The sequence below is a fragment of the Clinocottus analis genome, unplaced genomic scaffold (genome assembly GCF_023055335.1).
Source record: "Clinocottus analis isolate CAN_PGR_092001 unplaced genomic scaffold, fCliAna1.0.p SCAF_18, whole genome shotgun sequence".
In the NCBI taxonomy this organism is placed as follows: domain Eukaryota; kingdom Metazoa; phylum Chordata; class Actinopteri; order Perciformes; family Cottidae; genus Clinocottus; species Clinocottus analis.
In genome coordinates, this window is record NW_027175909.1 from 12,857,336 (window position 1) to 12,884,313 (window position 26,978).

General features: G+C 43.2%; 4 protein-coding genes across 6 annotated transcripts in view; 1 reads left to right on the forward strand and 3 right to left on the reverse strand.

Moving 5' to 3' along the window:
- Positions 1-38: 38 nt before the first annotated feature.
- On the reverse strand, positions 39-11,499 carry mrc1a (mannose receptor, C type 1a). Its single transcript, XM_068581642.1, has 30 exons — positions 11,394-11,499; positions 10,893-11,294; positions 9,756-9,929; positions 9,146-9,301; positions 8,938-9,051; positions 8,706-8,846; positions 8,439-8,621; positions 7,841-7,998; positions 7,633-7,749; positions 7,425-7,540; positions 7,051-7,199; positions 6,399-6,598; positions 6,192-6,307; positions 5,834-5,912; positions 5,593-5,737; positions 5,454-5,492; positions 5,050-5,213; positions 4,818-4,882; positions 4,539-4,639; positions 4,300-4,439; positions 4,002-4,110; positions 3,723-3,895; positions 2,813-2,918; positions 2,460-2,692; positions 2,191-2,356; positions 1,942-2,094; positions 1,746-1,862; positions 935-1,093; positions 818-850; positions 39-731 (listed from the first exon to the last, which is right to left on the reverse strand). The coding sequence occupies exons 1-30, from the start codon at positions 11,461-11,463 to the stop codon at positions 499-501; spliced, it is 4,311 nt and encodes a 1,436-aa protein (XP_068437743.1). The 5' UTR covers positions 11,464-11,499; the 3' UTR covers positions 39-498.
- Positions 11,500-13,837: 2,338 nt separating this feature from the next.
- On the reverse strand, positions 13,838-20,955 carry LOC137788641 (transmembrane protein 236-like). Of its 2 annotated transcripts, none has more exons than XM_068581599.1 (5): positions 20,508-20,955; positions 16,761-17,033; positions 16,500-16,572; positions 15,632-15,755; positions 13,838-15,030 (listed from the first exon to the last, which is right to left on the reverse strand). In XM_068581599.1, exons 2-5 carry the CDS (start codon positions 17,030-17,032, stop codon positions 14,333-14,335), a joined length of 1,167 nt encoding a protein of 388 aa, XP_068437700.1. In that variant the 5' UTR covers position 17,033; positions 20,508-20,955; the 3' UTR covers positions 13,838-14,332. The 2 variants fall into 2 exon arrangements, with proteins under 2 accessions (XP_068437700.1, XP_068437701.1); XM_068581600.1 differs by having other exon boundaries at positions 16,761-17,041.
- On the forward strand, positions 18,531-25,822 carry hacd1 (3-hydroxyacyl-CoA dehydratase 1). The gene is made up of 7 exons (XM_068581601.1): positions 18,531-18,724; positions 20,531-20,648; positions 20,772-20,790; positions 20,882-20,970; positions 21,308-21,429; positions 23,836-24,014; positions 24,622-25,822. Exons 1-7 carry the CDS (start codon positions 18,606-18,608, stop codon positions 24,702-24,704), a joined length of 729 nt encoding a protein of 242 aa, XP_068437702.1. The 5' UTR covers positions 18,531-18,605; the 3' UTR covers positions 24,705-25,822.
- Positions 25,407-26,978, reverse strand: part of LOC137788640 (collectin-12-like) — a 31,251-nt gene continuing 29,679 nt past the window's right edge. For both annotated transcript variants that reach the window (XM_068581598.1, XM_068581597.1), the window contains exon 10: positions 25,407-26,910. In XM_068581598.1, the coding sequence (XP_068437699.1) occupies positions 26,891-26,910 (20 nt within the window). In that variant the 3' untranslated portion in view covers positions 25,407-26,890. The remainder of the gene's footprint in view (positions 26,911-26,978) is intronic.

Here is a 26,978-nt window from a genome sequence, read left to right on the forward strand (position 1 = left end):
TTCAGTTTTGTTTTTAAATTTGTTTTATTGAGCATCTATTTACAAGTTGTATGCTATAAATAGACTGATGAGCAGCCCACAGAGAATAATAACAAACATCCCAGTTGAGAAAATCTGATAATTGTATTAATAAAACATCTTCACCCGTCATGATTCTTAATTGTATTCAAATGCGCTTGATTATCTTGATTGGTAAAAATAAAATAAAAAAAACTGTACACACTTAAGAAATCACATAATCATGTATTATTTGTTATGGATTGTTCACATATTTACTTGTCCCGAGTTTACTAAGTGCAATGCCAGTGCTTGTATGAACTATTATATAATATTATATAATAAGTATGAATCATTGTCCATGATTTTTGATCCAGAATACTTGGAACAAATCTTACAGGGTTTTGTTGAGATCCAGTTCTTAGTAAAGTGAACCAAATTAAAGCATGAAACCATAATCACTCATTCTCATAGTGGGATTGACAAAGAGCTCGCGTCTTCCTACGCCTGTTCATTCTGCTCTATGTTGGCCACCAGACCTTTGGTGTCTACAAGGGTTCGAATGGGATTGTTGAAGTATAACTTGTTGTCGAAGGTGCTCTCTCCCATGACGGGCATGGGTATCCGTTTACGGAAGAGGAGGAAGGCACCCAGTCCCACTATGGCGATGACAACTAGCACGACGGCAACAGTGATGCCAGCAGACCCATGGGAGACTTCTTCAACGACTTGGGCTGTTGAGGAAAAACATAAAGAAGTATGAACAGTGGCATAACTGGAGTTTGAAACATATTTAAAGAATACTGGTCAAGTAACTCACCAACAGATGGAGGCTTTTCTGTCGGTGTAATAACTGAAGAAAAGAGGAGAAACGCTACGTGTAAGTGACTGATAGGTCAAAGTCAAACAATTGTGCATAACAGTTGATTAAATTTACCTTTGGCGATTTTGCAAATGAACGACTTGTATCTGCTGCAGGTGGTTGTGCTCCACTGCCCGTTGTGAGAGCTGATTTCCACACATGGATCTGACTTTGGCATCCCTGTTTGCCAGTTGACGTAGTCCACGGCACTGTTATCAATCCACATCCACTCGCCTGAAACAAGGAGGCTCGTTACTTTAATCAGACCCAGCAAACTTCATCACGCGTTCAACTTCCCAACTACATTTTAAACTAATTTGCTTGGTTGCTACTTTACAGTATCTCCTGACGCCCACCAAAAAATCCCATCTGTCCTTTCTCAAGGTGTCAAGGGTAAATGAAAATGAGCTAAATGAATTACTTTACTATTAGTCTTATATTTTGCACATATATGAGTTTATGGTCTCAAATGCTAGTTTCAAGTCTTCTGCAAAACATTATGGTGTTTGTTTAATAAATGATGGTCCCATTTGGAGTACAATGGACTGGAAAGCAGGGAATACTTTCTGTAATGGCTTTCAGTAATGGCTACCTGATTGACAGGTCGGTACCTCACCATGTGTGGTCTGTAGTTGGTAATTGTAACCTTTTTGGTCGTCGTTTGGTTAAACCCTCTTGTATAACTTTTTGGTTGCAAAAAGCCAAGATGGCAACGATCAAAGTTACCAACTCGAGGCTTCAAAACGGCGAATCAATGGGCGAAGTCACAGTGGCTTCGTCCCCTTTTTATGAACAGTCTGTGAGTGTAGCGTACTGTGTTGTATGTTATTGGGACAGCGCTTAACTTCTTTACGCTTTGGAAAAAGGAATGAAAAGAAAAGCTCACCTCTATGAGTCTTGTAGAGTCCGATCCAGAAGGACTTGGCAACGTCCTGCAGAACCTCCACGTTCTGTTCGATGAACAGGCCCTCCTGAGGGTCCTCAATACTCACCATAGAGGCACCTGATGAACAAGAACACACTGTCAGAATTGTACACACATACAAATTGTAATTTACTCCTGAACATTCCTCATAACGTACCCATTTTCAGACATTCAACTGAGGCGTGGGCCCAGTTGTTCACCACTGAGCTCATGAAGGAATAACAATGGCCTCTGAAAGGTATCCAGGCTTTTTGTTTCTTTGGTTCTGGACAGTTGCCGGGGAGTTGTGGGGGCTCAGTGGGTGCTACCACTGAAAAAGAGACAGGACAATGCTTTGCTAGCCATGCTTAGTGTTCGGTAATGCAGAGGATATAGTGCAGTATAACCAACAGATGCATTGTCTGACCTGGTGACCTCTTGCAAAGGGAATAGTAGGTGTTGGTACATGGGGCAGTCTTCCATGTTGTGTCCACATCCACATACACACAACCATAGTTGTTTTTAGGCTCATTTGTGCCCCATTTAGTATAAAACAGCAGCCAGTTATCGATCCACTTGAACCGCCCACCAGTCTGTAAAAAAACAACTTGCATGTAAGTTGAAACCGAGCCAGATGGTCTCGGTTTGAAATCCTGTTTGAGGTAGAGGTGAACAGTAAGAGGTAGAGCCTTTTACCTCATTGTTGTTGAGGCCGATCCACACGGGCTCTTTGTGCTTGAAAATTTGCAATGTGAGGTATGCCTGGGTGACAGGGTTCCTGATACTGGCCAGATCTGCATCGTCTGCTTGGCACTGCCTCCTCGCCTCGTCCCATTTCATCTTCTGGGCCACCAGTTTGTAGGAGTCATTGCCAAGTTTTTGAAAAGCCTTTGGTGACACAGTTGTGGCTGGAACTGCAATCTGAGAGTCTTTGAAAACAAGAAACATCATGGTCAAATGTTGTCAGCAGTTCGCATTGACACAATGTTTGAAAATAAACTTTATCACTGTGACTCGTGTTGATGTGGCCTTGCTGACATTTTGCTCACCACTGTTTCTTTTGCAGATGAAGCTCTGTTTTGATTGACAGTCTTTCTCCTTCCATATTCCTGAAATTTTGGAGTCGCTGCCCACCATTATCACGCAGTCATCCGTCTGTCAGGCAGAAAAGAAACAACCATCAGTTTGACATGTTAACTGTCTGAAGTCAGGATATGCAAGCTTCTTTTGTAACGGAGACAGGCTGTCTCGTGATAGAAGTCGATTTTCGCGGGTCTTTCATGCTTTTTTTCACACTTCTTTGCAACTAATCTGCAAGAATATGGGTTACACTTTATAATAACAATCAATATTGTGTACTTGCCAGCAAACTATGAAACATACTCACCACTTGTGCCACTGAAGGCCATCACCCCCATCACCATCATATCATTAATGTTCTTTATCACTTTGTGTTGTGTCTATTTCCCTTCACTGATACTTTTGTTAGCTTTGAGGCACTGATGGCCATTTAATGTCATTCATAAATGCTTTGTAAAGCATAGATAGTCCTCACTTTATATGGGGTCACTTAAAATAATAAACAAATACTTAACTAATGACTAGTACCTATCTGAATTAATCATGAATTGCTGTATTAAAACCAGTTTACAAAGCACATGTTAACCATTAGCGCATCATCTATAAGTCTTAATAATTGGTTTGCAATATATATTACTTAATTTACAAATGTGGAATTGCATACTAATGAGTTACTAACGAGTGTTAATGTTGGAACAATGCTTTGTAAATGATGAATTAAATGGAAACTCATGCTTTACACATGCTAAATATCTTGTAGTTATTATGAAGTGTAGACCCATATTCTTGGTAAGTGTTACAAGAATATGACCATCACATTGTTGAGATAGACAGTTGTGCAAATAAAGTTTTAATTACAGAAACTTAAGCTGAAATAACCTTATCATTAAATGAATAACGTCCAGAGGGCGATGATGTTGGATGCCCTTTTGCCCAGTTGGTGTATGTTACGGCTTTTCCGTCCGTCCACACAAAGTGCATATCCCAGTTGACGTCATTCATGCCGATCCAGAAGTCGTCATTGTAGTTCAGCATCTGCATTGTCAGGAATGCTAGAAAGGAAGACACAATTAATCTTTAACTCCCTTTTAAAATTTTAATTACATCCCTGCACAATGAAATGTAACCTTTACAGACCAACACAAAGAAAACACTCGCCTTGCTCTCCCTGCTTGGTGATAGAAACCAGATTTCCTCCCTGGTTTATGCAGTACTTCCTGGCATCCTGCCAGCTCTTATTGTCATCCCCCACAACTAATTTGTAGCACTGTGTAAACAAGGTTTGCACTGTGTGTTAAAATAACAAGCAAAGGGACAGTAGCTAACCGGAGTGAAACACATTTTACCAGAACAGATTTAAGTACATCTGAGTTCAAATCGAATCCTGAAAGTCGGAGTAGGAGTTGCAGCTATTGTAATGGAGTAATCAGTGTTGTATGCAGTTATATATCATTACCTTTCCTTCGAAAGTGAGCCACTCTGGTGCACATCCGCCCACGGGAAGAGTGGTTGGGGCCATTGTTGTGTTGACGAAACTACCGCTTCTTTTGCAAATGGAAGGTAGCTCATACCCACAGTTAATATCATTCCAGTAGCCTATGTGCAGAGTTTATAGAGAACAATTCAAAATAAATGTATTGTTTGGTCGGACAAGCTCATTTCTGAAACCCCCGCAGTATGGAGTGTTAGACTCACCCATGTTCTTGTATAAAGTCACACAGCGTTCATCATTATTAGCAAAGTTGGGCTCATTTTTTTCCCATGCAGTGTATGATACAGGTGTGCCGTCCACCCAGCTGAAAATGGAGAGAAGACAACGAACAACACGTCACTTAAAAAATTAACTCAACATCTGCGCTTGTGGTTTTTTTTTTTTTTTAATCAAATGTCAGACGAGACTTCAGCGGATAGTTCGTGGGAAGTACCGAGCACACCGACAGTAGTAGTGTGCCGAAACAATGTGCTGTGATTTACTTGAATGATTTATCCAAATCCAACGTCAGGCCGATGTAGTACTGTGTGCCTTCGCCCTTCGCTATCTGTTGAAGCAGCAATGTGAAAGAAACATTAGATTCAAGGTAAATCAAAAACAAGTGACACACACAAGGTTTTGGGCACTTTTGCCACAACATCACATTAGTTTTTTGAGACCGTATAATATGTTGTCTTTTCCTTTTTTGGGGAAAATGTATTGAGAACTTCTTGCCTGTTTCCAAAGAAACTTCCTCTCAGTCTCCCCTGTGATGCTCACAAGATCACCAAAGCCCTTTTTGCAGACAGTTCGAGCAGATTCCATGTCTAGAGTTTCAGTGTTGATTAAATAATGTGTGTCATTGTATATAAGCCAGCCATCTTCTGTGGTGTTGTACACTGTAAAGAGAACAAAACTGTTATCAGATGTCTTTCAGATACATTATCAGGGATCGATGTAAGACAAGAGTCTACAGCCGCGCTAGCGGTGCTAGCTTAACGTAAATGCTAATACAAAATTGAATAGTATTATGTTCAGCAACATTTTCTACTTAGCGCTAACGTAGAGCTGAGGCTGATGAGAATATCACGAGCTTTGCACGTATTTAGTCATAATGTACAAGACACGGCGGACTCTACCTGTTTCAACTGTGACCGGCTCAGGTTTGGGAGTCACACCTGAAAAGTACAAGAATCAAGAGGTCTTAACGATGGGCAAACTCAAACATCGCAAAACATTTTTTGACAATCCAAAAGTCTCCACCATGAGACCCGTCACCTTTGCTTATCTGGCAGATCCAGTCCTTGTAAGCGTCACAGAGCGCGTCGTTCCAGTACCGTCCGTAGTAAACGTGGACTTCTGCACAGTGTTCGTTGTCATTGTGGTTGTTTGGTTCCCCGAAGCCCCAGTTCTTATAGCTTAACTAGAGCATCGTTTTGGAGGGAATACACATAGTTAGGCCAGGGTTGAGATTAACAGTGGGTGAAGCCTTTTGGAACAACAGTGAGGTGCTACTTACAGGTGAGCCATCGGACCATCCAAAGCCTGCATTGGTACCGAGGCTGAGGCCAATCCAGGCTGGTTTTGTGGCATCAAACCTTGATGACAGCAGAAAAACAGTACTGATTACTTGAGAAGCATAATACAAATTCTGACATACATTTATACAAAATACGTCGCCTTGCTCTTTTCCAAACCGCCGTGTTGTGTGCACGCCAAAAGGAAAGAAACATCCAGGAAAAAAGGAAAAGAAATTAAACAAAAAGTGTAAAACTACAAACACTGACCGCGTCAATCCAACCCAAAAAAAGGATACATTACAAATTCTGTTAGCAATAACTTTCACATCATATATATAATATAAAAGGTAAACATACGGAGCGTTGTTCAAGTCCTGTGAGCTGTGTATGCTCATCAGGTCGCCTCCGATGAGCCTGCAGAAATCTTGCGCTTCACGCCAATTCTTCCTCTTTTCAGGTGATTTTTTGAAAAGCTTTTCAATGAGCAAAAAAAGAAATATGTTTTTACTTGTGTGTTGTTAAAATTAGACCATTGTCCCAGATTAGTTCAGTTAGTCCTCCTACTTTGTAGCAGACGCTCCTCTTGGCAGCGGGGGTCCAACCAGACTCACAGCTCAAGGTCGGGGTGGTGGGCGGGACCGTTGTCACACCTGCACCCACCGCTGCCTTCTTGCAGATGTACTTCTCCTTGTTGCTGCATTTCACGACATCCCATAATCCAGCGAAAACCCCAGTTGTCATGGCCACACATCCCTGATGTCTGTCTTTTGATAAACACGGCAAAAAGAAAATGGGGAAAAAATATCGATAAACTGAGCTCAAAGGTGTGAAGATTACGATCAATTGTTCCATTCAAGGAAGGTGTTACGGAGTGAATGATGAATGTGGATGAAGACATACAACAATACACAACTTCAGTGTCCAGAGACAATGTTCTGTGAGGCTGTGTGTCGGCACGGAGGTGCTTTGAGTTTAGCATGCTAGCTAAACCGCTAACTAAACTAAAAACCGCAGTGAAGGCTGATGGTAAACAGCACCAGTTTTGCTGGTATTTAGTCATAAATAAAGTATTTGACAAATTCGTCACCTCAAGAGGATGAAAGACTAAGGAAGCACCAACGTTATTACACTTATTAATGAGGGGAACATGAATGTCATGGCAATGAATCCAATACTCGGAAGCACAGACACACAGCCAGAGAGAGGAGTGCTGTACCTGGCATGTCCACGTTGAAATGAGTGAACGAGACTTTTCTTCTTGTGGTCCACTTGAAAGTGTTTATGTCGTCTGTGTTGGATAAACTGGTCCAGAAATACTTCTCCGGCCTCAAACCCACCAAACTGACCAAGAAGGCATTCTCATACCTGAATGAAAACACATGAAAGCAGAAAGGTGAACAAAGCAAGATCTCTCCACGCAAAATAACAATAAAATACACGCGAACTATCCCTAGCTTTAAAATAAATCAAAAAATTGACTGTTTTAAGACTTAACATAATCAAAGTCAATTAAATAACTAAACAGGTGTTTTCATGAGTACAATATCGGGCAAAGTTTTACATGAACACAACATAAATAAGAAAACGTACCTATCAGTCACGTCCACCACGTGCGCTCCATCCTCTGAGCAGGCCCGCTTTGCCTCATCAAGGGTTTTTTTCTCAGCTCCGATGTTGTAACAATAAGAACCAAATCTGATTGAGCCCTGGTGACGATAAAGAAACAAACGCCGTGAGACTAAATCTATTCAAAGCTTTGTTGTAATATCACTATAGCAAATGAAATAGCGTCACTCACCATCTTGCAGCCCGTGTCGGTCGCCTCTTGTGAGCCTTCGGCTGGTCGAATGGAGGCCTTCTTCTTACAGATGTATCCGTACGTCTTCTCACACATGTGGTCGGCCCACTTCCCGTCCTAAGTGGTCCACATTCAGCAGATATGAACCACACCGCTCGTGTTATCACTCCATTCCTCACCTTTTGCTTTTTATAAAAAAAATTTTTACCTTTCCTGTGATGACAACGCAGTCTTCCTGGAGGTTGGAGGCATGAGACGGCTCGTCGGTCTGCCACTGGGTGAAGGTGACGTGGGAGTGATCAGACCATTCAAACAGCATCTGGTTCTTCAGATCGTTCAAGCCAATCCAGAGCACGTCTGTCGACACTGACGGGTTTGAACGCGCACGTGAATATTAGTCTGAAACAATCTCTCACATTTGATTTCTTCTGCATTCAGTATTTTTGTTCTTCAGATGAATAGTTCAACATTGTGGGGAATGCGATTATTCGTTTTCTTGCCGAGAAACTGACATTCCTGTCAGTTTATTCAGCCGATTCGCCTATCTTAGCAGAAAGGATTGAGAGAAAAAGCTAGCTTGGCTTTTTCGACCGGTAACCAGATGTTTCCTCCTGTTTCCAGTCTTTATGCTCCGTTAAACTGTTGACTGTCTACTCTCACAAGCAAATATAGGACGGCGGTGTCGATCTTCTCTTGCAGAAACTGCGCATAACTGTATTCCCCAAGATGTGGAACAAATCCTTTAAAATAAAACACGGTTCTCCATTATTAAAGGTTACTTGTAGCATCCTGTAGGGGGCACTTACAGTATCCAGACTGAGATATGACGAAGCTCTGGTCTTCTATATTGTGTATGCTGGCCAGATCTCCTCCCTCTTTGTGACACGCAGCCAAAGCATCCTTCCACATCTTTTTGTTCCTCTGCAGGTAGTAACAGCTTCCTGCATATGGGACCCAGTGACTGGGGCAGAAGCTGGGCTGGTCTTTGTCTGCCAAGAAACACCCAAAGAGGTGAGAACACATTAGGACTCACTTTAATAATAGCCAGATGACTTGTAATTATGTTACTTTACGTGGTATTAGCGGCAGACTGGTAGAGTTTCCTTTGCGGCAAATGTAACCAAGCTTCTTGGAGCAGGCGCTGCTCTCCCATTTCGAGGCTTTTGCAGCGTTTACGGTTGCACAGGTGAGCCCGGGCTCTGACGAGGGATGACCTATTGGAAACATTGACCCGGGGTTTTAACGTCAACATCAACTGTCAATATGTGGTCGTTTATAAGAAGCGTACTGTTGATATTCACTTACCTGGAGCCCAGTTTAAATATCTGAAGGGGTTTCCATTGCTCCACTGCCATCCACTCTCAAAATCCAAGCTGTTCAGTCCAATCCACAGAGATGTTCCCAAAGTGTGTGTCAACCCTGTGTCAACCCAATACAGTACAATGCAAGTGTTTCGCAAAGGGGTCAAGAATATAAGCTTGTCGAATGAGTAACAGATAGGTTGACTTTGTACCTGAAATGTACGACTGCTCATGCAGCTCGACAATGCTGAGGAGGTCGGCTCCTTGCTGCTGGCAGCTCTTCCTGGCTTGATGCCAGGTCAGCACTGAATGTGAGTTCCTCTGATATTGAACGCCTGTGACCGGGTCAGTGTCCCAACCCGAGGACGCTGCATTGTGGTCGAGACACAACGAATAATCAAACTGAGGGGAAGCGATTTACCTCGTGAGGTAAAAGCAGCGTTATGTTATCTGTATCGGATTGGATTTTAAGGACAATGTGAGAATCTGTCTGCGGCTGTGCTGGGTTTCATAGACGAACAATATCAAAAGTGATACGGCTTTCATTTTAGAGCAGCGACAGGGGAACGATGGGCTGGAGAAAAGGAAAAGAAAGACAAAGCTGTGTGGACGACTGGTGAAAGGAAGCGGTAGTGTTGTTCTGCTGAGGGAGAAGAGGAGGGGGGTCAGAAACCAGACCAGTCAGCAATGACCTCCTCACTGATAGCACTTAGAGAAATCACAGACCAACAACACAATTCTGCATGGTTCGATTAACAGGGTTCTTCATAAAAAAGTGCGCAACTTAATCGAGGGCTGTTGGTCATCATCTGTGTTTCTTACCTTCGTTGGGACAAAAGCCCCATTTCTTCGCTTTGTCGTAATCTCTCTCCGTTGCACACCAAGGCTCTTTGTCTGCGCGACCGTCCTTCGTGCATTCAGCGTACCACTTCTCCTGAAACTTGAATGGGAACTGACATGGGCTTCCGAAGGCATTGCCCCCGATCGTGAAAACCTCTGAGGAGACACGGATTATAAAGTTAAAGATAGTCCGAAAAATTTCTTGAACGAAAAAAACACGAGCAACGCCTGCAACATGTGCACGGCCAAATGTTTGTGGACGCTTGATTATCGCACTGACATATGATTGTTGACTATGGCCATTTTTACGCCGCCATGCCGTTGACTCTTTGGGAAAGCTTTCCCCTCGTCCACTGATGTTGGGCGAGAAGACTTGGGATTGATGTTCAGGGCTCAAATAATCTAAGAGAACGGTCTCTTTCTGGACCTTGCTTCATGCAAAATAGTGAGGACATGTTGAAAAAGGGCCTCTCTCAAACTCTAGCCACAAATTTAGAGGCACACTATCATCTAGCATTGTATACACAACCATTGTATACAGAGGAGATGAAGTGCAGCATACACAAGCGGGTAGTACTTTGGCTTCATGCTCATGGTTAGTGTACCATTTACACTGCAGCTCTTGACGTGGACTCTCTGCTGCAGATTGTTAGATTGTCCTTATCGACATACAAGACTAGTTTTAATTGAGTTAGTCAAGTGTTTGACATTTGCAACGCAGACTGATTGCATCCTGGATATTGTTATGTGCTCAAATCACTATTAAAAAGGTATTTAGCCATAAGGCCTCTCTCGTGTTTTGTGATTTAAGGACATTTTAATGAAACTTATGTTGAGTTTAGAGGAATAAAGTGTAAGATTTTCCACAACTAAGCAAAATAAGCATCAGGACCACAGCCTGCTCTTTTAGTAAATTGGAGTTTAATTTGATTGTTGATTGTTGGAACAAACCTTTCTTACCATGTAGTGTTCAGGGTTACTTGGTCAACATGGTAAACATCTACAATCAAGATTCTACACGAGAAACACTTGCGCAGGACTTTCTAAAACACCCTTCCAACATGTGTCACTATTAGACTTTGTCTGTATTAAAATCGACAGCGTCGGCACATTTCCTACCTTGAAACCCCTTTGAACAAAGGTCACCGTTGGTGCCGAATATCCTCCAGCGACTCCACAGCCCCGAGCCTTTGTAGATCATTATGTTCCTCTCATTTTTGTTGCCCCAGTTTAAGTGCAGGTCCTGGTTTTTTAGGCCAAAGAGGGTCTCGTTCTTGCACTGCCAATGCTGGAGGTCGCTGCTCTCATCGCATTCAAAGAGGAGCACCTTCACCCAGTCTTTAATCTCTGTGGCCCCCAGACACAGTTTGAGGGACAGACTGAGGAGACGCGATTCAGAGGCCCAACGGAACTGCTGCTCTTTGGCGTGAGGGTTACACGCGGCCACCGTCATGGACGTGGCGCTCTCCACCCGTATGCACTTGTTGTGGTTCTCGTTGAAGATCAGGAAGGAGCCGCTGTCTGGAGCAAGAACAAACAGCATCAAGACACGGACTTACAATCCCATTCTATGCAATGTGATTCTTCTCACAGTCGACAAAACGTGTCAGGGGTACGTACCTATGTCTGCGGTGATGCAGAGGACCTGCAGGAGACAGAGGACCACGGCAACATTTGAGCACGGCGACATTATCCTTCGCGTGTAGTTTGCGCTCAGTGGTGGATGCGACTGTAGGAGAGTTTTTCCAGTCATGAGAGAAGTGGTCTGGTGTGCGCTAAGGTGTGTGACACGGAGCGACAATGACACAGAGACATGCTGCTTTCCCCCCTTAATCACTCCGATGGGTTTCCTGTCACATGGGTAGCTAACGTCAGTCCAACAACAGCAATTTCCACGAGCTTCCACAGAGTTTTGGTAGAGAAAGGGAAGGCAGGAAGTGTGAAGTAAGCTATCACGGCTCACCATCTAACGTCTGAAAACCACCGGTGTTACTTCAAGAAAACTCACGGAGTTTCTATTTTTAATAAATCAAAGGCAAGAGAGGAACCGGGGGATAGATTTGGCGACTGAATTTATCCAAGCAGGCTTTCAATATATCGCCTTTATCTGATATTTTTGATCGATTATAAATAGCCTTTCAGCCTGTGCTTAATGTGTGCACGGGAGCAGGTGGCGTTCAGCGAGACTGGCCTTCGTAGACGTGTCAAAAGCGGTCAGATTCACGTCTGATCACGAATGTGACAGTTGGACAATAACGGAGCCAGAGCGAACGAGGATTAATCGAGGTTTGCAGCACTTTGCTGATGTGAGAGTTTCGGTGGGAGAGTATCCCCCCTGGAGGTCCGCAGGGAGCGCAGTGATGATACAAGTCAGTAGGACGAGAGGACAGGAGGAAATCCTGTTTCCTATTGGGGGAAGCGAGTGGAGATCTGACCATGTTGGCCTCATACGGTCTGCAGAGATGCCCAGCAATGGTGCAGACTAATACCTGTGAAATACCTGTCCTTTGTATGGACAAGCTTGTAAAAGCTGTATCTGACACAGTAAGTTGTGCAGTATATATTCTAATGAACTGAAACCTACAAGTGACATAATCTAAAAGTTTTCTAAAAATCAGTCAGTTGGTTTGCTTGTCTGTTACACTTCTAGCTCATTAATCATGTAAAATGAAGCGTATTTTTAAAGGGGAATCAACATTTGGAGTTGTTTTTAAGTAGTGTTGAAACATTGACATAAGAAGAACAAGTTGAAAGACAATATTGACTTATTATTTGACCTTATGAAGTTAATTGTGTGACAAACTAATGTGTCTTTATACATCCAGTATGTGGAGCAACATTATCATTCATGTGGAGGTTTTCGGCCACATCATCAATATAAATCCAATGTTTTCTCTCCTTTCAGCTTTTGGTTTCAGTTCCTAAGGGCTATAACTTTAGCTCCTAAACACTGAACTATGTTCATCAGCTCGATGCAAACTTTCTCTTTCTTTTGTTGTTCTATGCTGCGAGGAAAGTCTTTTTTTATCAAGGTTGACGACAGTGGACCAGAAATCCAAAATAATAAACCAAAACAGAAGAGTTAAAACAGAAAGGAGCAACAGACTTGTTAGAGACGTCTCTGCCGGTTTGTTCCTCCTACGTGACACCTTTAACAAAACAGTAATTTGATCCACTGTTTATATAAAAATGACTGGCTAGTGCTGCTTCAGAATAAACACAGATGATTGTAGAGAAGATAACTTAATAATAATTCACATCAATATCAACAGAGGCGATGTAGTTTACAGACAAAAAGCACAAGATTGGCACAAGAGTCAGTAAGAGAAATGTCTCATATGATTGTATTATGAATGCAATCGTGATAGATCAGTATCATAGATATACAATAGAGCTTGTGATCATAACTGATCTGCTGAGCAGTTGGAGCCAAAACAGCTGACGTGAAAAATCTTCAAAAGAATTGGGGAGTTTTTTCTAAAGAATACCAGATGAACCGCGTCAACGCCTTACTTTGGAAAAACAATGCTGAAGTTTTGTCAGATCAGCACTGTGCTACAAGAAGTGGATTACAAATATCCTGCTCACTTCCTCAGTTGCAATGATATCGTTCAACTGCACGGCCGCAGCGCCGAAGAAGAACAAGTTCAAAGTCTTTTGACTACACAATTTAATACAGCACAGCAATAAGTATCCTTGTGTGATTGATTGCATTTGTTTGTTTGCGTCATTTAGCCAATCATGAAAATGAGAATTCATACTAATGTAAGTTTTGTTGCGGTGCGTTTTTTAAATTCTTATTTTAAATTACATCGGATTGCACATGTGTAATGTGTCTGTGTCTTCAAGCCGTCAGCGCTCTTGTACTTTGGACCATATAGGAAGGAATGAAAGGACTAGTGACAGGAAACCAGCTCTTTTGGGGAGTGATTGTCAAAAAGTGCGATAAATTCCAGCATAAAGATTTATCAAAAACATTCTGCATGCATGATAAATATACTGAAACTCATGTATCATGTGTTTGAACGGTTTTCTTTAATAATCTTATCAAAATGTATGTATCAATGACACAAACTCACACTGTGTTGTTCTTTCATGAATATAACTTAGCAAAGAAAAACCTAATATAAACAACATGGATGCATGCTTTCACATATTCACTGCACTTTATGATGGTAGAAAAAAAAAAAAAAACCATATGAACTCTCAAATGGAATTACAGGTACATTTTCAAAGTGCTTGGTGAGGGGTAAAAAAAAGTTGAACATGAAAGGTAAATAAAACGTAACACAACACATAATGTCCTTGATGGGAAAACATTGCCTAAGAGCTCCCTTTTGGCCTGTGAAAAGTACCATCATGCATTTAGACAGAATATCTCTTCTGTGTTCGCAAATTCATGCTTTGGTTTTGGTCGCACCAGCTTTTCTTAAATCCATTACTTTTTTTAGTTCTTTTTAAGAGCTCGTGCAACCTCATCCTCTGGTTCCTGATTGGCCCGGCCTCTCGCTCCCGCTACCTGCTTTAATGTTCACCTGTCTTCACTTGACGCGGCGGTCTCAAAAGAACATCCTCTCTGTGTTGAAGACCCTCAGCCTGGTCATGAAGTTGAAATAGACGAAGGCCAGGCAGACCAACAGGTTCTTCATCAGGTAGAGGACGGGTGTGACGAAGCCGAAGAACGCCACCAGGCCCACGCGCACAAAGAAGAAGGGAAAGTCCTGCAATGCCACTCCGAGTGAGGACAGCAGGGGGCTGTGGGGCATGACCACCACCCGCAGGCAGGACAGGAAGCTGAAGATGTAGATGGGGAACACCCAGCCTGAGTAGTAGACAACGGGGTCTCCCGCCACCCTCACCATCTCCACCGTGTCCATCCAGAACATGAAGCTGTCCACAAACACGTCCGCCCGGGCGTCGCTGGCACACAGGAATCTCAGTGGACCCGTGTAGGCGTAGGGCGATAAGTGGTACGCCGTGGTGCTCGCCGATCGCGAGCTCAAGCCGGAGATGCTAAACGGTCTCCCGGGATTACCCGGTATCCCCGGGACGGTGCCGTTGGTCTCCGGTCGAGCCCCGGCCCCGCTCTGGCTCCTGTCATTGTGCTGGTTTGGCGGCACGGGAGTGAGCCCAGCTGGCCCGGGCACAGCTGGCCCCGGCACAGCTGGCCCCGGCACAGCTGGAGTGACGGGTGTCACCTGTTCCACATGTGTGAGGACAGTGGAGGGGATGTCAGCGTCTCTCTCCATGTCGTTAGCTGGGGAGAGAAAAGTAAAAGAGATTATACGGAGCAAAGCAAGTCGGACACTAAATCTGCTTGTGTCGCTCATCTCCATGTGGCGTTGGAGTTCATTTGCCTTTTTTTTTATCAACCAAACATGACAAGAATCATAGTATTCAGCTGGATTTCATTTGTTAGTCGATATCAGTATAATAGAGATGCAATGTACCACCACGAGATCTGCTGAGCCAAAACTTCACCAGACAGCTGACGTTCAAGTTTTTTTTCTAAAGAATACAAGATGAACCACGTCGACGCCTCCCTTTAGAACAACAATGCTGAAGTTTTGTCAGTTCAGCACCGTGTTACAAGAAGTGGACTACAAATGTCCTGATTCACTTCCTCAGTTGCGTCGATATCTTTCAACTGCGGACACGGAGCCAAAGAATAACAAATTGTTCTGGATGAATTACATAAAAAGAGTTGCTCGCTGCATTTGTTTCCTCAAAGCTTCTGTAAATATAAAAGGCTTGCAGGGATCACTATGGAAGTCGGCGGGCGGGGGGAGGGGGGAAGGTTCAGGATCTACAGCTCTGGTTGAGTGATTTGCGTAACGTGTTCAGAGAGCGGCGCTCACCCTGGCCGGTCAGTCTGCAGTGGCGTATCCTCTCCACAACGTCAATGCAGATGAGAGAGAAGAGGACTAGAGACACAGGGAGCTCCGTGAACGAATCGTGTGTCATGTTGTTATTTATCTGAACCTGGGCAAACAGCCAGAAAAGCATTAGTTAAACATACTTGAGCATTTAAACTAAAAGCTTACTCGCTTCAATATGGAACGCATTCATTTAACTCAACATTAAAAAGGACCTTTGCACTAAGGGTTCACGTCTACATGTCTGACATCCTCTAGTTCTGGGTTCGTGGGCTAAAATCACTTGCGGCGCCGGCATTAAGCTGAGTCAGGACTTTAGGACACAGAACAAAGCAGACAAGCTGGTCATCTTAGCAGAATTTATGGCTCTTATGTAAAATACACCAGATAAGCAAGGGCCACAAAGGTCAGCTTTGGCCCTAGAAAGGGCCACATAAAACAGCAAATAGGAGCTGGGCTGCAGCCAGCCAGGAAGTGAAAATGTGCCTCATGGACAGATGATTTGACAAGGGGAGCTTAGACAGGAAGAGGGACCAAGCTGCTTATCAGTCGCTCCTTATCCATATTTATCCCCGGAGAACCAAAAGATTCCTTACAATCATCACCTTTATTTCACTCACAGATACCTAACAATGGGATTCCACTCACCCACGAAATGTCATGTAAATATTTTTCCAAACATAAAAGTCGCGGCGAGTGATATTTTATAGTTTCAAGAAGCTTCTTTGTGTGATAGAACATGAACATTACAAAAGGATCAACAATGATAGCCTGACTCTTGCTCCAAATATGACAACATAGGGGTCAAAGTTCATGATCAGAGCACAGATAAACTGATGTAATGTTGTACCTCAGAGCTGGCGATGAGAAAGGCAAAGCAGGGTAATGTTGAAAGGATCACGTATACGAGGGCCACGGGCCTCCTGATGCAAAGACAAAGAAAGGAAGGTAAAGAAAGTAATGAAGCTAAAGAACACAAGGACTTCATGGTTTGGACCAGTCTAGTGCAGTCCAAACCAGCTGCAGACGACACCGCAGGTCAGCTCTCAGTCAGCCGCTGAGCGCTCACTCTGAGGCCCCTGACATCAGGACAAAGGCAGGAGAAACTCACCACTTCTTCCTCCCAATGAGAAACTTCTTCTGCATGAAGACCATATACTTCATGGGTACCCAGACCAGCAGGGCGGTGGAGGTGACGTAGGCAATAGAGGTGGCCACGATCAGCCAGTAGGCCGTGCCGCCCTCTCCGGCGGGCTGCGACGACGTTTTGACCTTTGCGACGATGACGGCGAACCTCTGCATGATGATGAAGAGCGGCACGCACAGGCCTGCAAACTGCAGCACCTCGCACACGGCGAACTTCAGCGTCCTCCCCGAGCCCATGCTGCGGAGCTCAAAAAAAGAGAAAGTCGGGATTGAGACGGGGGCTGTAGTCGCAGTGAGGCGACCCCTGTCCCTCCGAGGGCTGGTCCGGCCTCGGACCAGCGCATTGTCTGCCTCCACTAGCATTTTCCACACAGCGCAGCCCTGGCTCTCTGCTTACACTGCACTAGGCATTGTGTGCCTCGGTGTGTCGGTGGTGTGGCTGGCCCTTTACTCTCTTTATACACGGGATAAAAAACAAAAGCTAGTCTAGCTCTGCACCCTCAGGGAGATGTGTGTCCAACAGACATCCTGGACGATTTAGTCCTGAAACATATATTTCAAAAGATTATGAAGCTGAGATCCAGTTTTATCAAACGAGCCACAAATAATACATGATCTATGTTATTCTGAGCATTTAAAATACATGTAGCTTCGCATTAGATGGACCTTATATTCTGCATTTTCCAAAACCAGCAAACATAAGTGGTAAAAGCAACAGCAAAGGCACTTCTGCCATCTAGTGGCAGAATGTGACCGTTACAAAGAGTCACCTGTAACAATGAATGCATGTCAGTGTTTTTATACACTGCTTCAACAAATAATTGTTTTGCAATTCAGGTAAATTGTTCAGAATAAGACTTAATGCATCTTCTTAATGGACAAAAAACCCGCGACAGGCCCTCAGTGTAACCAGCACGAGCCGAAAAGATTTAGTAGTTTTGTCACCTTTCATGCCACGATCCTTTGTGTCTAACTCATGAAGTGAAAACTTGCTGTTGATATATTTAGAGGCTAAAACCTGAAACAGTTGGACATTGGGAAGACCTCAGACCTGCATCTGCACAATAATTGAGTTTACACACATGTATACTGAGCAAGTACAGAGTACAACTTATGTCCACAGGTCATACTTCCCGCTCTTATATCTATTCTATATCGCTGTGAAAACGTCTCATTCAAACAACTGCATCTATAGAAGTGTCTGGATCACATCATAAGCTAATACAACCTCCGTTAAAGGTTTGGTGAATTCAGTAAACTTTATCAAATAATACCATTTTAAAGGCCTGCTGGGTGGGTTAGTCCAAAATTGCCTTTCAGGTAAAAAATCATAATAAATAGATAACGACTGCAATAAATACAAAAAAAATGCTGGTGGATCAAATAAATGGGAATGAACTTGTGTATATAATAATAATAATAATAATGCATGACTATATGGGTAATCTTGTATTAGCATAGAAACACTAGTATAGCCCCGATAGAGGTCGTTTTTCCTGCATGGACTACTTCTACTTTTAGTACTTTGAGTTAGCTTCATTTTTCTGGTGATGCTTGCATCCTATAAGCTTAACAGCGCTTTAAATACTACACGTGTACTTGTCAAGCAGAGTATGAAGGTGTATTTGTGTCCTCAGCCTATTTCTGCACTGCAGAAACAGTCCCCGGTCCACCGGCAGGCCACGCACTTGTTCTGCAGCACTAGTCGCGCGAGAGAGGGCAGCAGGGATGGATGACCCCGCTGCTCCCCTCCCTTCCAGCCCCAGCTGTCAGCTCCCTTCCTGACTTGCCCACCCTGCCCCCCGGAACCATGGCGTCCAGCGAGGAGGACGGCACGGTTGAGGAGAAGGAAAACAACAACAAGAAGAGAACGAAAAGCGCCGTCGCGACCGCATGGCTGACTTTCTACAACATCGCCATGACCGCCGGGTACGTGTGTCATCGTCTAATGAGAAAAACCCTTTTAAGTTCGCCGCTCCCTGAAACACTGGACGCGTGTGTTGCTGTTTATAGGACCGTGCGTCTCGGTGGGAAGCCCCAAAGTGCCAGTTCAGCTCGCTCAATTTAGCTGTCGACGCTTGGGGCGAACTTTAAGTGAACGAGTGGATATTGCGGGGAAAATATATAGCAAAACAAAGAGGCAGGCTATTTGTGTGAGTGTTAGAAAATGAATGAGTCGTGGTTGGTTAAAGTGACGGGCTCGCGCCGCAGCCGTGTCCTAATAGGGCTGCCGGCCTGGTGGCGTCACCGCCGAGGCCCACAGCGCGCGACAGTTGCAGTGATAAGTATAGCCGGCGCGCGCTGACACTGGAGCTTAGGGCTGGGACACGGACATGCTCAATGGGCAGATTTTTTTGATTTTTTTAATAACATAACATTTGGGGAAAAGCAAACAAAGTGTCCAGCTGTGGATTTCAATAGTTCTTCTGCTCGTGGCACTTATCACGAGATCAATATCATGGCTCCAGTTTGTAGTGGCTTAAGAAGTATTGTATGTATTAAACGTAACAATAACACAGTCTAGAATGACTCTGTTACTAGTACAAGCATTCAAAATGTCACCTACAGCATCTAAAAGTACCAGGAAAAAGTACTAACGTATATTAAATATTTAACTTATAGCACTCGCTGCAGGAACATGATAATTATATGAGTTTATTGGGTTATTATAACTCATTCATTAATGTAAAAACTGCGTTTTACTGTTGTTACTGTCTATGACTGCATCTTATGATAATTGTCACTCTCATCAGCGGTACTTGAACAAACCGTTGGGTTGTTTGATTTCTAACAAAGAATCTTGTTCTCTAGGCTGTTAGTTTGTTTTACGAACATATCATAATTTGTAAAGTAACAAACTATAACAGGTTGTGTGTTTGTGTGTTGTGTTGAGTCAACACCTATTTTACATTTTGGCAGTATTTCACATGGGATGCATACACATACACACAGGTACAAGTGCCCACACGTTAGCTGCCTTCATAAATATATGTGCATTGGTTTATGTGAAGGGTGTCTACTGTTGACATGTCATTCATAGAGGAGAATTTTAGAAAAAGTGAAGATCATTTTAATGATGTAAAATGCAAAATAGACTCAGTCATGTAAAGGCATTATTATACTAGTTCAGTATGTTTTACAGAAGCAACAAGTGTCGGACTGCAAACATTTAAACACAATTTGTACAAGAATTTTTTTGAAGCAGATGTCACAATATATTTAATTTGCAAGGAATAACTGCTAGGGAAATGTTGATCTTTTGACAAAAGTACTACACGTGTGTGTGTGTGTGTGTGTGTGTGTGTGTGTCTGTCTGTCTCTAATTGTCATGTTTTATCACGTCAGTCGTTAACTGTGAATATGTATGGTCACTGTGGGGTAACTACAAGTCCGGCGCCGCTGTAACTGTGCATAACTTGTATTTCAACGATGAGGAAGCTCAGGAGCAGCCAGATTAAAATATCCTCATGTGGCGTTGACGCTGCTCCGAGTTTCTCCTGGTCTTAAATCTCTGAACTGAAGAGTCTGATTTGGATTTTCTGGATTAAAATTGCTCGTAACGGAGCTGTGCGAAGATGCAACAGCTTCAGGTTTTAGTTCAAGATAAATAAACAATTGCCGTGTCAGAAAACACAGTGAGCACAAGTACACGCAGAATAACATGATATGAATCATTCATCTCACACTAAGTGGTGCCATTGTGTTGCTTAACCTGTTTTTGTTGTGTGTCTGCAGGTGGCTGGTTCTGGCGATGGCAATGATGCGCTTCTACATCCAGAAAGGCACACACAAGGGTCTGTACAGAAGTATAGCAAGAACACTCAAGTTTTTCCAGACCTTTGCGTTAGTCGAGGTAAGAATTTGAGTGGAATAGTGTCGTAGCATGACTTGATAAAACATGTCAAAATGTGTCATATGGGGATTTTCAATAAGTAGATGAGAGAAGTAACTGATGTGTCTGTGTCTGGTCCTACAGGTGGGACATTGTGCCGTAGGTAAGTGAGGATCTTGGTTCATCACTTGTGTTAAAAACATCTTTGCAGCTGTAAACGTGTGTTTTTCCTTGTCTCTCCTGCTGAGCTGCAGGGATTGTGAGGACTTCTGTGATTGTAACCGGGGTGCAAGTGTGTTCGCGGATTTTCATGGTTTGGTTCGTCACCAACAGCATCAGACAGGTGACGAAACAATCTGCTGCGCCGAAGGCTTTTAATTTAGTTACACAAACCAATGAAGAGTAGAAACTTACTGTGGTTTTCTTTAGTATATGTGTGATGGACGTGCACAAGAATTATGATATAATATAGTTGTATACGCACACACACATATGAATAACATTCTGTAATCAAAGATAGGTTTCTTTTAGTGTGTATTGCGACAAATCTACTCAAGCTAGCCTTCTTTTCTGTCTCTATTTTATGCAAATGTTGCATAGAAAATGATGCTTTTATTTAGCTTTGACTCAAGTTGCCTTCTCTTCCCTCTGTGTACTTGCCTGTATCTTTTGAAACGAAGATCCAGAATGAAGAAAGCGTAATCCTATTCCTGGTCGTGTGGACGATTACAGAGATTACCAGATATTCCTACTACACATTCAACCTGCTCCACCACCTGCCGTACTTCATCAAATGGGCCAGGTGGCGATGTCGTGACGACGCCGGGGATGTGCTTGAATTGTCGTTACCGTGTCAGACATTGTTGTCTAAGCATGTCGGTCACTGATCTGGCTATTTCCCCCTCCGGGCACGCTTCCTTTAAACCGGCTTGACATTAGTGCAGCCACACGTATGTGTGTATGTGTGTGTGTGAAGTATCGCCTGGCTGGGGGACGGAGAGGTGAAGCATGTGTGTGTGTTTATTAATTAGCACCTTTTTTAGCTATTGTCTAGTCAATGGAGGGCAAACTAACTTCTAACATTGTGCTCTGACAACACTGCTCAACCTAGAACAGACTCGATAGAATACTCTTAATCATTTTAGGGCTTTAAAAAATGTTTTTATCAATTATAAAAAGAAAAAAAACAGTAACGTGCTGCAAAAAAAGAAGAAAAAAGCCTCAAATATGAACACAGAAGACGTGAAGTTGAAACCGCTGTCACGATAATCGGTGAAATGTGACGACGCTCGCCACCTCTCTCCGCTCGAGAGTGACGTAACGCCCGCCTCCTACTGTACGCAGCGCTCTGGTGACGTGGCCTCCTCTCCTGCTACAGTAGCTCGGCTTGAAATGGGAGCCGTTGACAGGAACGCCAGCTTCACACATTGCTCGCCGTCCAACACACAGACTCGGCATCGTACGGCCAAGAGGGCTCACTCACGGTGACGTAATACGTGTGCCATCGGGGACGAGGCGACGCACGTCGGGTTCGGTCTCTGCAGACAGACGTTCCCCAGGAGAACGCACTCGTTCCTCCCGCGAGTTCGGTGTCTCGCACACGTTTTCTTTTGGGTGCGACCCCTCCCGCCCCTCCTTCGCCCAGCGCCTCTCTTCACGGCTTTCTTTCAGCATGGAAGAGATGGCCCCCGGAGAGCGGCTCATGTTCAGCTGCTGGTGTTTTTAAGACCATCTGTTTTGGTCACGGAATGCTCGCCCCACATTTCTCTCACATCCGCCGAGACGCTCCCCCGAGCCTTCGCTGTGGTCGCCGCTAAGCGCAGGATCTCCAAAGCCCCGAGTCACGCCGCGTATCGGACTACGCCGCGTCAGGCTCACGCAAAGTGACAGTTGACGACAGAAGATGACAGTCGGTTAGTGAAGCGCAGCTCCAGATGATTCCATCATGAATATGGATCATGTTTGATAGCGTGGCAGTCCCAGATTTGTTTAAGATGTTGGAGAAGGAAAGCCAACTTCTGCGGCATAATTCCTACCTATTGATGTTTGTAAGCATTGCAATGAAACACTGTTTTCATCATGTGGTCAGTATGCCAAGTAATGAAAAGCATATCCCGTGTAATCAATCATTTAGTGCTCTGACGCTGGTCAAAGCTGCAGCCACACATGTCACATCTGCACAAGGCAGCAGGCAGGAAAACAGATTAGGGCCCCAAGGGCAGACACACACAGGAAGCAGGAGGCTGATTAAAGGTGATTTTATGAAAGAAAACGTTCAAACAATACTTAGGTGGCGAGGCCGGTGAGTCCAAAAGCAGTCAGAAGATCCACAAGTGAATCGACGAAGCAAAAAGTCTTTAAACTACCAGACGTTTGGGAGTTGGTAACTTCTCTCTCTCAGCTGTGCATTGATGGGATTACTTTTCTTTGTCTAGTTTTTCTGGTGGTGATAACCTTCAATATCAATTTTTGTTGAAAATTCAGACCCAAGTCAATGGGATTTTTTAATATTTTGAACTGTTCAGCTGCATTTTGGCTGCCAATTTCTCAAAATCTTAACAACACACCAGTGTGACGCTGCAGCAGCTCCAGGAAAACATCACATTTCGACAAGACACTTCGATAATTAGTGCTTTAATGAACGCTCCTGACCATTTCACTGCCTTTTCCACATCAACTTATATTATCTCGGATAGGCAAACCCGGCCATTTTGAAGAGATGTACATTTTATGAATCACAACTTTGTTTTACGCATGTGTTTTTGAAAACATATACACATGTTAATGTACATTTCCTCTCATCGGTCAAACAAATGGAGCGTATGTTGGCCTTTCATTAGATATTATAAGTAGGCTATAATGATCAGAACGATACAATCGTTCAGGCTCCCTCATGTGGCTGTAAAGTGTACTGCAGATCGAAATGTTAAAGAAATACTGCAAAAGTTTCGCAACCTTATGAAGTTTGTCTCCCCTACGAATGTTTTCTCATTCTTAATGTGCACGAGTGATTGAAGTTATCCTCTATCGATTGCTGAACTCATCTTTTCACAGGCTGCATTTGTTATGGTTTGAGTGTACATTGTGTGTGTGTGTGTGTGTGTGTGTGTGTGTGTAGACATCAAAGCATGTGAGTGTTTTAACATCCACAGAGTTGCACGAGCGTTTGCAGCAGCCGCGTGACCTCGTGCATCGTTTCCTCTCACAGATACAACCTCTTCATCGTCCTTTACCCCCTGGGAGTCGCCGGAGAACTGCTGTCCATTTACGCTGCTCTGCCGTTCGTACGCAGATCTGGAATGTACTCCATGAGGCTCCCCAACAAGTATAACGTGTCGTTCGACTACTACTACTGCCTCATCATCTTCATGCTGTCCTACATCCCGCGTAAGCAGCATTTCTGCTCCCACACTGCACGTTATGGTGAAACATGTAAAGGAGGACGACGCCAGACAGACATGAGATCGGGATAAATCTTCTCAAATCTGCTCTTCGCAAGAAAACAAAATAATAATTTTTCCCAAAACATCAAACTGGTAAACGTTTGAGACCGGAAACCACCTTAGTTTTTTTGTGACATAAAGCAGCAGATGATTCAGCATCTTAAAATGTATTTGGTATTAATTTACTGTATTATTTTGTCAAGTAAACCTTCTATAAGAGGTTGAAATCCTAACATGAACATCCAATACAGCGCAGAAAATAATGCTTTAAAGAATCTGCTTTTCATTGAGAATTCAGTCAGGAATCCTCATTTTTTTTGCTGTTATTCTACCGACTGCCTCCATAATTGTATGTTAATTAATTTATTCTTACTGAGCCTTTTAACATATTGAGATGAATCACTAACACAGCCTGTTTGGGACTATCAGAGTGATAACAGGCCGGTTGGATGAAGATGGTGATTAAGAATAAGAGTAGACTTTTCCTGCCTGTGACATACAGATCAGTAATAATTAAAGTATGCATTGATCCGCTTTATCTCCCCCCCCAGTGTTTCCCCAGCTCTTCTTCCACATGCTGCGGCAGAGGAGAAGGGTGCTTCACGGGGAGGTCATAGTGGAGAAGGACGACTAGACAAGCCACCACCTCCTGCCTCCGTTTGAGCCAGCCTGCCTCCACCACCACCACCACCTCCACCACCTCCCCTACTTCATCTCCCCCTCATCCTTAGCACCACCGGCCGGTACATCCTTCATCGCACGGGACCGCACAGATGATGAGCAGTCTGACGAGAGTGAAATTCAGGAAGAAAGGAGTTCACCAGTACTGATAATAATAACTGAGCCTAAGTCTTCAGAGGATTGATTCCTATCTGAATGGTAATGTTGGAAACATCTTTGCTGCTGGAGCTCGAGACAGAAGCCCGACGTTGAGTCCTTTATTCGCACTTTGTCGCACTGAAACACACGAGTCACAGCACCTGTCTGAAGGAGCAAAAGGTAAACGAGAGGCTTCCACGGAAATGTGAAACATGGAAGGAAGATTGAAAGTTTCCTGAGTTGTCCAAACTTCATCCCCCAACCGACCCAATTGGCAGTTGTACCCATTTTTTTTTTTAAGTGTATTCCACCAAAGAGATTTTATACACAAGTAGTGTGGCTGTACGAAGCAAACAAGGTTAAAAAAAAAGAGAAAATATTCATAGTTCTATCATACCTCAACAATAAATCTACATTTAGACAATATGCTGCTTCTTTTGTGTACGTTTGTAAATGATGCAATGTGAAATGAGCGGTTCATAGTAGGCATATTTCTTAAAGATAATTTATTCACGTACTGTGTCACTTACAGCTCAAACTTAACATTTTGTCTGCTTGGCTTCTGCGTTCTGCTGTGTTGCTTTGATGTTTACGATGTCAAATTCATTTACAAGAGTGCATCTTGAACAAATTTGAGTCTTCACAAAGTAGCTTGTTATCTACTTGCCGCTGTAGGTGAGACTTCAATTCAGATTTATGTGAGCACTCTTCAGTCTTCAGTCGCCGTTGTGTTTGTTTTTTCACATAAAGAATCTCATGTGCGTGTTGACAGAAAGCAGTTTGATTCCCTCCAGTAAAAGGTGCTATTGTGAGATCATTTCCATCTTCTGTGTATACATTACAAAAGCAGAAAACAGGACGTGAAACGATTGGAAAATGTTGCAAAGCCCATGGTTATTGAAGAAAATCTACATTTTGCTATAATCTGGATTGGAGAGGAAAAAAAGAAGAAAAGTCACAAAAATCACTGGAAAAAAATAATTTTTCAAGAACAAAACAATAGACATGTGAAAATACCTTTTTGTGCAAAAATCAATAAACTTAAATTCTACAATACCGTGGAGAGTTTTGTGATAACCTTCACACAGATAAGCCATCTGATACCAGGTTTGTTTATCTGCATATGAATTCAGACATAAGATAACAAATGCAAACATCTTCTGGGTTTTTACATATTTATTTGTGAGTGTTTCCTTCATCTTGGTCGTGTTGTTTAAACTCAGGAAACAGTACCTGAGTGTAGAAAATGGCACATTTTATATTGGTAGGTAGGATCCACAGATTTATATTCAAAAACACATGTACGTCTGTAATAGTGAAAAATAAATCTCATAACCACAAAATATTGTATCATACATAGAGTATTAAACTGTAAAGGTGCAGTCTTGAACGAAAACTCAAGCTGAATGTGACATTTTTCTGCATTTGTGTGTCAATATTTCATTTGTTTCTACTCGTATAAATGAAAATGCTATATAGACATTCATGAGGTTAGATAGCAGGTTCCTCAAAGATAGCATATCAGCGGCAGTTCATGTTTTTTTTTTTTGCGCATTAAATTTCATTGTAAGACAATTACATGTTACAAAGCACTACGGTAAGTCCACTTGGCCTTTTAGAATGAATAATTTCCTACAAAACTTGCATAATGAAATATACATTCAGATATTCAGTTGCACGTGGAATACAGTTTTATAAAATGTATTTCAAAAAACCATAACATAATCAATTTGGTGATTTGGTACTTTGAAGAATAAAAGCCCTCCTTCTGATTGGCCTGCGTTATTGCACTTGCTGGTATCATGTTGGGCTGGATTCACTTCGGAGGAGAGAAAGGCATCTCCTCAGCATCGCACAGACGTTCGCTCCTGCAGCCCTGGGCCTCATTTCAAAATTGTCCCTTTGCTCTTTCCGTACGGACTCTCCATGTGCCGTGCCGGTGGACCGGTGCCACATGGGGGAAGTCTAGCTGCTCACTGCGAGCTCCCTCTCGAGTCGTCGCTACGATACAGGCAATCGTGCTGCACAAAAACACACACACATACACACACAGGAGGACATTAGGACACCTCGGAGGAAACCAGCCTCA